This window comes from Syngnathoides biaculeatus, chromosome 6 (genome assembly GCF_019802595.1).
Source record: "Syngnathoides biaculeatus isolate LvHL_M chromosome 6, ASM1980259v1, whole genome shotgun sequence".
NCBI lineage: Eukaryota > Metazoa > Chordata > Actinopteri > Syngnathiformes > Syngnathidae > Syngnathoides > Syngnathoides biaculeatus.
The window spans coordinates 1-14,966 of NC_084645.1; the positions used below are offsets into that span (position 1 = coordinate 1).

The following is a 14,966-nucleotide window of genomic DNA, read 5'->3' on the forward strand; positions in this document are numbered from 1 at the left end:
GCACATCGAAGGGGATGCCGCCTGCCAGGGGATCAACCATCTCCTATCTGGGTGGGCTCCATTATGTCATCCTCGTCTGCCTTGCCTCCCGCACCGCTCGTGTACCAAGAGTACGTCCCAACCACGACGCACAAACCGAGCCACAGGGGGATCCCGCTTCCGTGTCAGCGTCGGCCAGGATGCAGCCATTATCCATCCACACGTCTCCAGCGACGGCCAAGCCTCAGCCGACCTCTGCCGACAACAAAGCCACAGGGGCATCCCGCTCCAGCGACGGCCGAGTCTCATGTGACTTACCCCGACGCATCACTGGCAACTGAGCCGGCGGACTGCGAGTCGTCGATCTTTGAAATTGCGGATCTTACAGACGAGATTCAGTGCCAATTGGACATTCCCGTCCTGGGATGGCCACAGCTGTTTCGAGCCCGCGCGGCAGTGACGAGTGACCGGCTGCCGAGCCGTGCCCACGCCGCGGTAGCCACCGACCCGCTGCCGAGCCAAGCCCACGTTGTGGTGGCGGCTGACTTCCTGGCAAACCACGGTCATGACATGGTAGCAACTGAGCTGCTACCAAGCCAAGCCCCCGTTTGAACGCCATGGTTTTCGTATAAATCGGTTTTCGAATGAAAATTTCGAGATTTTTTTTGCTTTGGTTTTCAAACGAAAATTGGTATTCGAACACCCTGAAAAGCTGACCCACGACAATTTGTTATTAAGTGTTCGAACGCACCCTCGGAAAAGATGTAACGCGTGCGACCGCGCGCCAACCAGTTGACTCACACACTAATCTGCTCGCGGACGTTTCCCTGTACTGTTGTGACTTTTTGTCTTCCAATTGAGCAACATTAACCTCCGATCATGGCTCCAAAGAAGGCAAGTGGAACCGCTTTTGCTGAAGAAAGCAAACTGGTGCGCAAAACTGTCGACTTCAAGAAGGATTTGATAGCCGAGCACGAATTTGGTCTGCGTGTTTCTGCGCTATCGAAGAAGTATGGCATGGCGAAAACGACACTAGAAACCATTCTGAAACACAGGGATGCCCTCAAAGCAAGTGATGTTGCCAAAGGAGCAACCGTGTTGACCAAGCAGAGGCCACAGATCTGGGAGGAAGTAGAAAAGTTGCTTCTTAATTTTCGTTTACGAGCAGCAGTTCGCTGAGGATAGTGTTGGCGAGGAAGGGAGGAGATGTTGTCTGATGAGGCTAAAGGCAGGAAGGATGTCTCAAGTGCCAATATTAAAGCTATCAGCGCCAAATGGAACGACATCCATAATTTTGTAGAACTTCTTCACCCCAACAAAGCGAAATGTTGCAGAGCACTGCGAAATGTCAATGACGTTGTGATGAGCCACTTAAGGAAGGTGCTCAAAAGACGGCAGAAACAGTCGACATGAGATTCTTTCTTTGTGATAAAGCGGCGAGTCACCCCCACCTAAGACATTTGAAACAGTTGTTTTGCATTGCTTTTTTCTTTTGTTCCATTAACCCAACCTCAAGTTGCAAGTTAAATTTGTTTTTTTTACGTTACGTACTTTCTGTCCAAATAAAAAACATTTTTTTCCATTTTTACCCCTTTTCATTATTGCTAGGTTCAGGTTATTCTGCACATTTGTTAATAAAAAACAAAAAAAGGGTTTACAAGGCTCGGGGCCAAGTCGCTACAGATACGGAAATGCAGTCCCAGCCTCTCGTACTCTACTATGCTAAAGCATACATTTTAAGCAAAAAATAAATATATTTGTTAAATGATTTAATTACATGAAGTATTTCAACTATGCATGAAATATGTTAGAATAGTACAGGGCATGTATGAGGGCAGCAAAACAGCGGTGAGGTGTGCCATTGGTGTGTCAGAAGAATTTAAGGTGGAGGTGGGACTGCATCAGGGATCCGCATTGAGCCCCTCCCTGTTTGCGGTACTAATGGATAGGCTGACAGATGAGGTTAGACTGAGATCCCCTTGGGCTATCATGTTCACAGATGATGTTGTGATTTGCAGTGAAAGCAGGGAGCAGGCGGAGGAACAATTAGAAACATGGAGGCACGCACTGGAAAGGAGAGGAATGAAGTTTAGCCGAAGTAAAACATATTATTTTTATTATATTATATTAATTAATTATATTATACTTGGGGTCAACAATACAGAGCAATGGAGAGTGTGCTAAAAAAGTGAAGAAACGGGTCCAAGCGGGGTGGAACAGTTGGTGGAAGGTGTCTGGTGTTCTATGTGACAGAAGAGTCTCCACCAGGATGAAGGACAAGGTTTATCAAACAGCGGTGGGGCCGGCCATGATGTACGGATTAGAGACGGTGGCACTGAAGAAACAACAGGAAGCAGAACTGGAGGTGGCAGAAATGAAGACGCTGAGGTTCTCGCTTGGTGTGAACAGGTTGGAAGGGATTAGAAATGAGCTCATTAGGGAGACAGCCAACGTTGGATGTTTTGGAGACAAGGTTCAAGAGAGCAGACTTCGATAGTTTGGATATGTTCAGAGGCCAGAGAGTGACTATGTTGGTCGAAGGGTGCTGAGGATGGAGCTGCCAGGCAAAAGAGCGAGAGGAAGACCAAAGAAAAGATTGATGGATGTTGTGAGGGAGGACATGAGGGCAGTGGGTATGAGAGAAGAAGAAGATGCACGAGATTGGCTTCGATGGAAAAAGATGACACACTGTGGTGACCCCTAACGGGACAAGCCGAAAGGAAAAGAAGAAGATTTAAACTATACATGTATTTCTACTAAGTTGCAGTTTATTATCAGGAAAAGCTAAAAAAAAAAAGTGCTTAAAAACTATTTTTTAGGCTGGGAATGTATTATTTCATTTTCCATTCATTGTAATGGCAAAACGTGCTTCAGTTTTTGAATGTTTTGGTTTTCAACCGGCCTTTTGGAACGGATTGTGTTCAAGAACTGTATCTTCAAATAAGTCATCGATGTCCACATAGCATGAGCAGGATTTTTTTCCGAGATACAGCCTGATGACAGTACTGTATATTCGAGGTAGAAATTGCTCTTCTTGAAATATTACCATTTGAAGTATGACTGTGTTATTCACATTTGTCATTTTATACTTTCTAGAGAAAACGTATTAGAACATTACATTTACGCACATAGTTAGTGACTCATTAATTCCAAGGGTGATTTGAAAAGAAGGGAGCAAACATAAAAATCACATTTCTACAATGTTTATTAGACAGTTTGTCATACTGTACACAACGTTTTGGTAATACAACACGAAGCGTGCTGTTTCAACACAGGAGACATTTATCAACGTAAAAAAATGACAGATTTGGTTTTTGTGCATGCGTCTTTCCCATTGTCGCTAAAACTGTACAAAAATGGTCCATATCACTTCCTCCTTGTGAAGCTGTTGCTTGGGATTGTGATACGCCAAACGGTCCTCAGAGTTCAACGGAGCAAACTCAGCGCCGACGCCAATATGCAGGCCAAACCGCCGAAGACGACGAGGAGGGCCCTCGCTCTCGACTCCACGTCATCTTCCTCAAAGAATTCTGCAAAGCCGTTCTGATGAGGAAGAAGACGGAATATGATAAGTTGATATGTCAGTGTTCAGCAATTACGCAGTACACGTTTGGCGCATTGCTCACCCATGCGTTGTGCTGCACGAGCCAGGTGCGCTGATGCGACAGCAGGTAGGTGGAGACCTCCTGGGCCACGAGCGCCACACACCCCTCCCGCCGCATCTCCTTCAAGGCCTGAGACAGCACGGCGGCGAAAGCCAGCAGGCTGGCGACGTGACCCCAGTCGGTGTCCCCGTCTGCAAACTCAAGCCCGGCCACCTCGCTGACGAAGGCCATGTCGTCCCCTCTTCTGTCCAACGGCACTTCGTTGATGATGCCTGGAAGACAGAGGCCGACCCAATTGAGAAAACAAACACATTTATGTTACCATTGGAATTGTTTCATATACATATTATAATACTCTGGCCTTAAAAAAAAAGCATTTACGTGTTAATGAAAAATTAAATTACTCTTATTTTGTTTTCAATTTCAAGCTTAAGCTCTTTTAATAGCGAAGCAAGATAGTTTACATCAGTTTATCTCAAATTGTCCCTTTTGGCTCTATGGGCTCGAATGAAGCTTACGAAGAAGACAATTTTGATTTTAAGAGGGGAAGTGATCCCTCTGCTGGCTGTAGAAAGATTGCGCGATCAGCAAAATGACATAAAAAGTGTTTATATATATGTAGATAAACATATATATGAACAGTTCAGACGCAAAAGCAGATATATCCATTTTGTTGTTTGCTGCATGCATCACGTGTACAACTTGCTTTATTACGTAGGACACTGACGTAGGCTACATACAGGACCGTCCTATCGATTGGTCAATTCGTGAACAATCTGCAAATTACTGCTTTAAGTATGACTAATGACTTATTTGAGGCTCTAATTTTTTTTATTTGAAATTTTCCACAAGGGCATATTTATAGTTTTGGTCAGAACTGCTTTTACTGTCCAAACGGAGAGAAAAGTATACAGTACAGGTACAGCATATCAACGTTACGCTCATAAATGCAATACTGCTCTAAAAAAGTGACTCAAACACAAAATATAAAAAACATCCACTTACCATTGTACAGGAACCTGTGTTTGTCCACGATTCTCTGAACGACCCTTTTTATCGTCGACTGGACTTTACTTTCCTTCCAAGTGGCCGTGGTGGTCAAGCCGGTAAAGTCACTGAGAAAGCGGCCGATAAGTCGTCTTGTGTCCGTGGCCAGGGCGTCGGGGTCGCCGGGGGTCTGGAGCTCCGGCGGTGGGGAGCCTTCAGGGCGACGATTCCCCCCCGGTAGGGCGCCGGGTCCCGGGTCCGGCGAGTCGTGGTTGCCCATCTCGGGGTTAACGGCTGGGGCCACGGCCGGCTGCGGGAACCCGAAGAAACCTTCCGGGCCCGGATTCGGACGCAACATCAACGTGGCCGTGATTCCAAGCTTGGAGTGGGGCCGCAACAAGTGTCGCTGGGTCGGCATCATTTGGAGCGTGTCTCGGTCACGGCAAGAAACGAGTTTTCCTTCCTCCGAACGCGCCAGCGTCTTGTCTCAGCGAGAGAGGCTCACCAATGACTGCATCAGTTGAGTGCAGGGCAAATATAAGATGGATCCCGTCAGAGAGCACCAAAATTGTCAGTTCATCAAAGAAACTATTTTCCCACCAATCATTTGGTCACGTGCGCATCAGGGGCGTCCCCCTAACTTTTTTTCCCACCCCCTGGCGGCTCAGGGCCACACTTGAAAAGTTCACCTGCTTGACGCTCCGCGCATGCGTGAACTCAATGAAAAAGCGACAGAGCGAGAGAAAGAGAGTTCTCCTTTGCAGAGATTTTAAGTGCAAGCGTTTCTTTTTTGTGGGGGGGGGGGGGGCATGTTCAAAATGTTTTCTGACCAAAGACCCTAATTGAGATGTTCAACATTAAACCAAACCGTTATCTCTAATAATTTTGTTTTTCTTATTAATTCTATTATGGATGGTGAACTTCATTTGAGATTGAACAACATAGATTAGAATAGAACGTGATTGCCACTATCACAACGCAATGATAATCAGTTATGCAAGATGATCAGGATTTTCAAATATTGTTTGGCTGTCTGACAAACAGTTCTGGTGTTCAGCGTACGAGTTTCAGCTCCATCGATTATTGCACCATACTTTTTTTTCAAATTCTCTGGGAAAAGTGGAAGAGAGGATGGATAAACACTCAAAACATTTGGAAGATGTCCAATGGATTGTTGTGAATGTCAATAATGGATTTTTGCAGTACTTATCTGTGTGGTATATGGAAAAAATCTTGAGCGTAACTCGATTATTACATTAAGTCCTTTTGCTCAATCTGGATGTACACAAATGACTTCTTCAAATACGTCATCGATGTCCAGATAGCATGAACAGATTTTACTGGATACAGCATGATGACAGGACTGTATATTATTATATTCAAATTTCTCTTCAAGAATTACTGTTTTAAGTTTGGCTGTGTTATTCACATTTGTCATTTTATACTTTCTAGAGAAATAATGTTTACGTATTAGAACATTACATTTACGCACATAGTGAAGACTTTTTCATTATTTGCTTAAATATGACCTTATACATTTAATCAACGGATAAAGTGTTGCCCATTTGCTAATCAGACAAGGATATGTTGTCGGTGGTTGTCCTTCATCTTTGTATGCAGAACACCGCCTGGCGCCATCCTCCTCTCCCAGGCGTTGCCGTGGAGACGAACGACACCAGATAAGGAGCGGAAAGTTACCATCCCGGCACAGGACCAGACTCCGGAGGGGGGGGGGCAGCCACTTTTACCATGAACCCATACATATAAAAACCTTGTGTTACTGGGCAGCTTTTGTCTTCTTCTTCGGCTATCCTGTCAGACGATACACGTGTCGTGTGCAGCAGATACCTAGATAAGACCCGGACGTCTATTGCACATTCCTTTGGAATAAATCCATTTGCTGTTAACTTTTTCTTATCATTGGTCATATCTTCGATTCGTGAACACGTGTAGGGTCCAAACTCGCAAATCCATGGGTATTGACTCATTAATTCCAAGGGTGATTTGAAAAGAAGGGAGCGAACACATGAAATTCGTATTTGTATGTTTATTAGACAATTTGTCATACTGTACATACACATCAAATTGTAAATTATCAATAACGTTTTGATAATAGAACACAAAGCGCGCTCTTTCAGCACGGGAGACATTTATCGACATAAAAAAATGGACACATTTCATTTTTGTGCACGTGTCTTTCTCATTGTTGATCAAACTGTACAAAAATGGTCCATATCACTTCCTCTTTGTGAAGCTGTTGCTCGGGATTGTGATACGCCAAACGGTCCGCAGAGTTCAACGGAGCAAACGGAGCACCGCCGCCGAGATGCAGGCCAAACCGCCGAAGGCGACGAGGACGGTCCTCACTCTCGACTCCACGTCATCTTCCTTGAAGAACTCTGCAAAGCCGTTCTGGTGAGGAAGAAGACAGAATATGATAAGTTGATATCTCGGTGTTCAGAAATTGCGCAGTACACGTTTGGCGCATTGCTCACCCATGCGTTGTGCTGCACGAGCCAGGTGCGCTGATGCGACAGCAGGTAGGTGGACACCTCCTGGGCCACGAGCGCCACACACCCCTCCCGCCGCATCTCCTTCAAGCCCTGAGACAGCACGGCGGCGAAAGCCAGCAGGCTGGCGACCCGACCCCAGTTGGTAGCCCCGTCTGCAAACTCGAGCCTGGCCACATTGCTGACGAAGGCCATGTCGTCCCCTCTTCTGTCCAATGCAGGGTTGTTGATGTCTAGAAGATGGAGGCCGACCCAATCTAGAAAACAAGCACATTTATGTTACCATTGCAATCGTTTCCTTACCTCCACTATAGACAAATTGTAACACTCTGGCCTAAAAAAAAAGTAGTTGTCTGTTAATACAAATGTAATGAAAGTTCACAAATGTGGAATGACTCTTATTTTACATTTCATGCTCAAGATATTTTAATAGAGAAGCAAGATACAGTTTCTATCCAATTGTACCTTTTGGCTCTACTATGGCCTAGAATGAAGCTCACGAATCAGTAATTTTGATTTTAACAGGGGAAGTGGTCCCTCTGCTGGCTGTAGAAAGATTGCACGATCAATAAAATTACATGGAAAGTGTTTCTATATATATATATATATATATAACGCGGCTAAAATTCACACATGGTACATGGCAATAACAGAACATCAGCAAAACTAATTATAAATAATAACATCATGAGTCCAACCCTCATGCATCAGGTGTACAACTTGCTTTATTACGTAGGTCACTGACGTAGGCAACAGACAGGGCTGTCCGATAGATTGGTCATCTCATGGACAATCTGCAAATTACTGGTTCAAGTATTAAATTATCATGACTGATTGACTTATTTAAGGCTATAATTATCTCGTAAAACTTTCCACAAGGACATATTTAGAGTTTTGGTCATAACACAAAACCGCTTTTACTGTCCAAACGGAAAGAGAAAAGTACAGTATGACAGGTACAGCAAGTCAACCTTATGCTCATAAATGAAATAATGCTCTTAAAAAGCGTCTCAAAAGCATAAAAAAAACAACCACTTACGATTGTATATGAGCCTGTGTTTGTCCACGAGTCTCTGCACGACCCTTTTTATCGTCGACAGGACTTTACTTTCCTCCCAACTGGCCGTGGTGGTCAAGCCGGTAAAGTCACTGAGAAAGCGGCCGATAAGTCGCCTTGTGTCCGTGGCCAGGGCGTCGGGGTCGCCGGGGGTCTGGAGCTCCGGCGGTGGGGAGCCTTCAGGGCGACGATTCCCCCCCGGTAGGGCGCCGGGTCCCGGGTCCGGCGAGTCGTGGTTGCCCATCTCGGGGTTAACGGCTGGGGCCACGGCCGGCATCGGGAACACGAAGAAACCTTCCGGGCCCGGATTCGGAGGAAACATCAACGTGGGCGCGATTCCAAGGTTGGAGTTGGGCCGCAACAAGTGTCGCTGGGTCGGCATCATTTGGAGCGTGTCTCGGTCACGGCAAGAAACGAGCTTTCCTTCCTCCGAACGCGCCAGCGTCTTGTCTCGGCGAGAGAGGCTCACAAATGACTGCATCAGTTGAGTGCGGGGCAAAAATAAGATGGATCCCATCAGAGAGCAGCAAAATTGTCAGTTAATCAAAGAAACTATTTTCCCACCAATCATTTGGTCACGTGCGCATCAGGGGCGTCCCCCGAACTTTTTTTCCCACCCCCTGGCGGCTCAGGGCCGCACTTGAAAAGTTCACCTGCTTGACGCTACGCGCATGCGCAAACTACCTGAAAGGACGCGAGAAAGAGAAACGAGCTAATTCCGGGATTTTCTCGTGACACCCCAACCATAACAAGTTAAAAATAAATAGAGACTATACACTTAAAAAAAATAAGGAACGTAATCCGGAGGTACGAATTTATACATTTCAGAGTTTCGAGATAAGCATTTCAAATACTCCGTGATAGTCACTTGGCGGAAATAAAAAACACATTTATTGCCTGTGTTTCAGGGGGACATTTTTACGTGCCGGACACATTCGCAGGCTGCGTGTCTTCCGCAAGCGCCACAAAGCCATGCCTGTTGACACCAGACGAATACGTGGTCCAGAGGTTTCCCTAAGTCCGTCTCTGTTCGCGTGCAAGCCGGCGCCAGGCTTGCCAACGCACGGTCCCAGAGCGGACGGCCGGCAACGGGACCAAGTGGACGTCCGGCCCGTTTTCGTCAGGTGCGGGCTGGTGAGCCAGGCCAAGGGCTCTGCGTACATGGAGGCCGGAGGTACCAAGTTGATGTGCTGCGTTTATGGTCCCAGAGAAACGGATCGTAAAGATGAAACCGATATGAAGTGTGGAAGGTAATTTGTTTTTGAATGGATAGCTTTCTAAGTACGCCATCGTGTGTGTCACTGAGGTCAGAGAACACAGGTGATGGGTGAAGCGTCTATCGTTAATTTACACGATTGGTCTCAGGACTATGGTGGCGTCATTTGAAATTTGATTTGGACTTTTTTGTTTGTTTACGTTGAGTCATAGTTGTCATTTGCAGAGATTTTGAAGGCCACGGTTTTGGGGGCAACATGTTCAAAATGTTTTATGACAAAACGGTGTCTCATAATTTTCTTATCAGTTACTTTCGAGGTTAACTTCATTTGAGATTGAACAACATAGATTACAGTGGAACGTTATTGCCACTATCACCAGGACAATGATAATCAGTTAGCTTTGTTGAGTTTTTTTTTTTATATATACGTATACAAGATGGTCAGAATTTCCAAATATTGTTGGCGTGCCTGCCAAAGAGTTCTGATGTTCCGGGCGCCAGTTTCAGCTCCATCGATGTTTGCAACATACTTGTTTTGTTTTTTTTTTCTTTCAAATTCTCTGGGACAAATGGTAGAGAGGATGAGTAAACACTCAAAACATTTTGAAGATGCCCAATGGACTGTTTTGAATGTCAATCATGGATTTTACAGGACTTATCTGTGTGGGATGTAGAAAAATCTTGACATGTATTTTAACTGATTGTTATTATTATTGAGAGGATCTCCAGTAAAACAGTTGATCTTTGTGTAACCAGGTTGACGACAGACATGCGGTTTGCTCCATTCTCGTACCAAGAAAGAGGCGCCTGGATTCAAGGGAGTCAGGACAAGGACTTCTCCTTGATGCTGCACGAAAGTCTGCAGCCCGCTTTGTGCCTTCACAAATACCCCCGCTCACAGATCGAGGTCAACGTGATGGTTCTCGAAAACAGCGGCTCAGTTCTGGCACACGCCGTCACCTGCGCGTCCCTCGCTCTCGCAGACGCAGGTATTGAAATGTACGACCTGGTCCTCGGCTGTGCCGTCCGACAGGATGGGGCTTCTTATGTGCTCGACCCGACGTATGCGGAGGAAAATGGCAGCGGCTCAGCGAGTGGCGACAATCAGGGTCGACTCACGCTCGCGTTCCTCCCCAGCTTGAATCAGATTTCTGGGCTGCAGTCTGACGGGGAAATGACTGAAGAGGCTTTGTCTGCTGGGGTGCGCACGTGTATTGAGGGCTGCTATAAGATATATCCAGTCATCCAACAAGCTCTGGCGAAGGCAGTTCGGAGGGCAGCCCCCCCACCATCAGAGAGCTGACAGAGTTAGTTGTTTTCTGGGTCAATATCACGAGAAAGAGCCTTTGGAGTCCTCATCACACTCACTCAGTAATGATGGAAATAAAGCTGAATCGTGAAGCTGTGCGCTCATCTTTTTCTTTCGGCTTGTCCCGTGAGGGGTCGCCACAGCGTGTCATCTTTTTCCATCTCAGCCTATCTCGTGCATCCACTCTGAACACCCACTGTCCTCATGTCCTCCCTCACAACATCCATCAACCTTTTCTTTGGTCTTCCTCTGATGGAGAGTGTAAACTAAACATTTGTGCACACACCTGTACAATAAGTCTCTGAAAATGTGTGTTGAATTCATTTTATTCCTGGTTGGATGCACGTGTTTGGTAGGTCCCACCCACTGCTACAGTGTGTCGAAAATGGTTAAAGCGATATAACATCCATCCGTATTGTCCATATTATTTCACAAAAGGAGTAATTTACAGATACTGAATAATTTGCATGCATCATGCAAACTGATCACCTTATAGGCTAAAGGGAATTATTTTCAGATATTAGGGCAAGCATTTCATATTTCATAACTGGAGACTGGCTATTTCCAGAATTTTTCTTCACACTTTGTTGATCTTGACATGTCCACTCTGTCATCAAGTGAAATATCACTTGTCAAAACCTTTTGGATAATCCCCAAAGCATATCTATTTTTTCTTATATGAATGCTAAAATTAGCCCCCATATTTTGCTGTTTGAATGCAGTTAGTATCTGTTTTTTAAAAAATTATGATGGACCAATATGCTTTTTTTTTAACAACACAAGGTCTCTTTAACACACTGAATATGGGGTTCAACGGATAAGATCAACTTTTTGGGGGGTGAAATGAGAGTCTCAAAGGCACCGTATGGTGATATTGACTGTTCTACAATATACTGTAAGCGTTATATGTGCATTTAACTTTGATCTGTGTGCTCATTAAAGTTTTTTCTTCTTCATTTTACCTCTTTTTTCAGGACTTTGCATTTTCCTACATCACTAGGCTTGACTATCTTGAAAATAGGTGTTTGTGTTTCTCTGCAATAACACATTCCAAACAAATGGTAGGCTATGCTTGAAATCCGGTTTGTGCACACCTTTGGTGGCACGGGTCCTCGAATCTAAATGGGGGGCGGGGGGGGGGGCACGTGGAACAAGAGTTTGCAGCGCCTTAACAGTACGCCACAGGCTATTTTGAAATAGAATATTAAAAATATTGATCATTTGAATTTCGTGGCCATAACAATTCACTTAACAAATGGGCAAACACAAAGGCTATTACACACAAAACTACAGAGAGATGCAGACACTAGATGAAATTAACCATTACATCACGCAAACATTCAAAACAATATGTCAACACCATTCTGTCATCCTACAATCAAAAAAAAAGGGAAGGCACCAAAGGGTTACTACAAATACTTATGCAATAATTCACACAATGGGGTCCATGGGGATATTGTGACAAGAAAAGATTGGGGAGAAAAAAACAAACAGTGGAAATTAAGCGATCTGACAGAGGAGGAAACTTTGTCTCCTAAACAGTCATCGGAGACAAAAAACCGGCCGACATTACATGGAATCAGTCTGGTAGGGATTGTAAAAATGTGACTTCGGCATTTGTAACTAGTGTCTGTGTGGCCCTGACCTTATGACGGTGAACCGCTGAGTGATGACCCTCAAATTTATTGTTTCTTTTTGCCGAAAAAAACAGATTACGGATTTTATAAAAATCGTCATGTTTGGTCTGACGCGAGAAAATCCCGGAATTAGCTCGTTTCTCTTTCTCGCGTCCTTTCAGGTAGTTTGCGCATGCGCGTAGCGTCAAGCAGGTGAACTTTTCAAGTGTGGCCCTGAGCCGCCAGGGGGTGGGAAAAAAAGTTCGGGGCGTCACGTGACCAAATGATTGGTGGGAAAATAGTTTCTTTGATTAACTGACCATTTTGCTGCTCTCTGATGGGATCCATCTTATATTTGCCCTGCACTCAACTGATGCAGTCATTTGTGAGCCTCTCTCGCCGAGACAAGACGCTGGCGCGTTCGGAGGAAGGAAAGCTCGTTTCTTGCCGTGACCGAGACACGCTCCAAATGATGCCGACCCAGCGACACTTGTTGCGGCCCCACTCCAAGCTTGGAATCACGGCTACGTTGATGTTGCGTCCGAATCCGGGCCCGGAAGGTGTCTTCGGGTTCCCGCAGCCGGCCGTGGCCCCAGCCGTTAAGCCCGAGATGGGCAGCCACGACTCGCCGGACCCGGGACCCGGCGCCCGACCGGGGGGGAATCGTCGCCCTGAAGGCTCCCCACCGCCGGAGCTCCAGACCCCCGGCGACCCCGACGCCCTGGCCACGGACACAAGGCGACTTATCGGCCGCTTTCTCAGTGACTTTAGCGGCTTGACCACCACGGTCACCTGGAAGGAAAGCAAAGTCCAGTGGACGATAAAAAGGGTCGTGCAGAGACTCGTGGACAAACACAGGCTCATATACAATCGTAAGTGGATGTTTTTTTTTTCCATGCTTTTGAGTCACTTTTTAAGAGCAGTATTGCATTTATGAGCATAAGGTTGAATTGCTGTACCTGTACCTGTCATACTGTACTTTTCTCTTTCCGTTTGGACAGTAAAAGCGGTATTGTGTTATGACCAAAACTCGAAATATGCCCTTGTGGAAAATTTTACGAGACAATTCGAGTTAAATAGGTCAATTAGTCATGATGTAATACTTGAAGCAGTAATTTGTAGATTGTTCATGAGATGACTAATCTGTAGGACGGTCCTGTATCTTTCTTCTCTATTAAAATAGCTGAAGCATGACATGTAAAATAAAATAAGAGTAATTCCACATTTGTGAAATTTCATTACATTCGCATTAACAGCTAAATGCTTTTTTTTTATTAAGGCCAGAGGGTTATAATATGTATACACAGGAGGTAATGAAACAATTGCAATGGTAACATAAATGTGCTCGTTTTCTAGATTTGGTCAGCCTCCATCTTCCAGACATCAACAACCCTGCATTGGACAGAAGAGGGGACGACATGGCCTTCGTCAGCAATGTGGCCAGGCTTCAGTTTGCAGACGGGGCCACCAATTGGGGTCAGGTCGCCAACCTGCTTGCTTTCGCCGCCGTGCTATCTCAGGCCTTGAAGGAGATGCGGCGGGAGGGGTGTGTGGCGCTCGTGGCCCAGGAGGTGTCCACCTACCTGCTGTCGCATCAGCGCACCTGGCTCGTCCAGCACAACGCATGGGTGAGCAATGCGCCAAACGTGTACTGCGCAATTTCTGAACACCGAGATATCAACTTATCATATTCTGTCTTCTTCCTCATCAGAACGGCTTTGCAGAGTTCTTCAAGGAAGATGACGTTGAGTCGAGAGTGAGGACCTTCCTCGTCGCCTTCAGCGGTTTGGCCTGCATCTCGGCAGGACTGCTCCGTTTGCGCCGTTGAACTTCGAGGACGTTTGGCGTATCACAATCCCGAGCAACAGCTTCACAAAGAGGAAGTGATATGGACCATTTTTGTACAGTTTGATCAACAATGGGAAAGACACACACAAAAAAATAAATGTCAATTTTTTTCATGTCGATAAATGTCTCCCATGCTGAAACAGAAGGCTTTGTGTTGTATTCTCAAAAAGTTATTGATGGTTTAAAATTTTATGTGTATGTACAGTATGACAAATTGTCTAATAAATTTTATACAAATATGAATTTCATGTGTTTGCTCCCTGCTTCTTTTTGAATCACCCTTTGAATGAATGAGTCAATATCCATGTGCGTAAATGTAATTTTTTTTTATGGGTGAGGTTTTTCTCTACAAAGTAGAAAATGACAAATATGACTAACACCGTCATACTTCAAACAGTAATTTTTCAAGAAGAGAAATTTCAACCTCTAATATACAGTACTGCCATCATGCTGTTTCCAGTAAATCCTGTCCATGCTCTGGGTTGTTTTCACCGGCGTCACATTTTTTGCTGAATTACACATACACCACTGCGAGCCGCCATTTAACTTCCCTACCTCACGCCTTCCAGTGTTGTAGCCTCTGGAATGCTCTCCGTTACTGTTTGTGTTTTTGTGTTTCACGGGCGTCTTGGGACTCAAGTACACAACAGAGGACTTGCTAACCATCAGAGAGCCTTCTTCTGACTTTTCTTCTGACTTTTTTTCGACAACTCTCGCCAATTCACTGAAGCTTTTTCCAGAGTTGCTCGTCGACACACTCTTCAAAGCCTTTTTGTGTAAATTTTGTATTTTTTATAGTGAGGTTGTTGTAGTTAACGAAAATTGCTGCAGTGTGTGCT

General features: G+C 45.2%; 4 protein-coding genes across 4 annotated transcripts; 2 read left to right on the forward strand and 2 right to left on the reverse strand.

Moving 5' to 3' along the window:
* Nucleotides 1–3,166: 3,166 nt before the first annotated feature.
* On the reverse strand, nt 3,167–5,138 carry LOC133502221 (induced myeloid leukemia cell differentiation protein Mcl-1-like). Its single transcript, XM_061822770.1, has 3 exons — nt 4,590–5,138; nt 3,606–3,856; nt 3,167–3,522 (listed from the first exon to the last, which is right to left on the reverse strand). The coding sequence occupies exons 1-3, from the start codon at nt 4,990–4,992 to the stop codon at nt 3,406–3,408; spliced, it is 771 nt and encodes a 256-aa protein (XP_061678754.1). The 5' UTR covers nt 4,993–5,138; the 3' UTR covers nt 3,167–3,405.
* A 1,465-nt stretch (nt 5,139–6,603) lies between these two features.
* LOC133502504 (induced myeloid leukemia cell differentiation protein Mcl-1-like) lies at nt 6,604–8,655 on the reverse strand. Its single transcript, XM_061823372.1, has 3 exons — nt 8,121–8,655; nt 7,067–7,338; nt 6,604–6,983 (listed from the first exon to the last, which is right to left on the reverse strand). The coding sequence occupies exons 1-3, from the start codon at nt 8,653–8,655 to the stop codon at nt 6,867–6,869; spliced, it is 924 nt and encodes a 307-aa protein (XP_061679356.1). The 3' UTR covers nt 6,604–6,866.
* A 150-nt stretch (nt 8,656–8,805) lies between these two features.
* LOC133502505 (exosome complex component MTR3-like) lies at nt 8,806–11,624 on the forward strand. Its single transcript, XM_061823373.1, has 3 exons — nt 8,806–8,945; nt 9,047–9,388; nt 10,111–11,624. The coding sequence occupies exons 2-3, from the start codon at nt 9,111–9,113 to the stop codon at nt 10,655–10,657; spliced, it is 825 nt and encodes a 274-aa protein (XP_061679357.1). The 5' UTR covers nt 8,806–8,945; nt 9,047–9,110; the 3' UTR covers nt 10,658–11,624.
* Nucleotides 11,625–12,525: 901 nt separating this feature from the next.
* Nucleotides 12,526–14,296, forward strand: LOC133502189 (induced myeloid leukemia cell differentiation protein Mcl-1-like). Its single transcript, XM_061822698.1, has 3 exons — nt 12,526–13,151; nt 13,636–13,907; nt 13,991–14,296. Exons 1-3 carry the CDS (start codon nt 12,617–12,619, stop codon nt 14,105–14,107), a joined length of 924 nt encoding a protein of 307 aa, XP_061678682.1. The 5' UTR covers nt 12,526–12,616; the 3' UTR covers nt 14,108–14,296.
* The last annotated feature ends 670 nt before the right edge of the window (nt 14,297–14,966 follow it).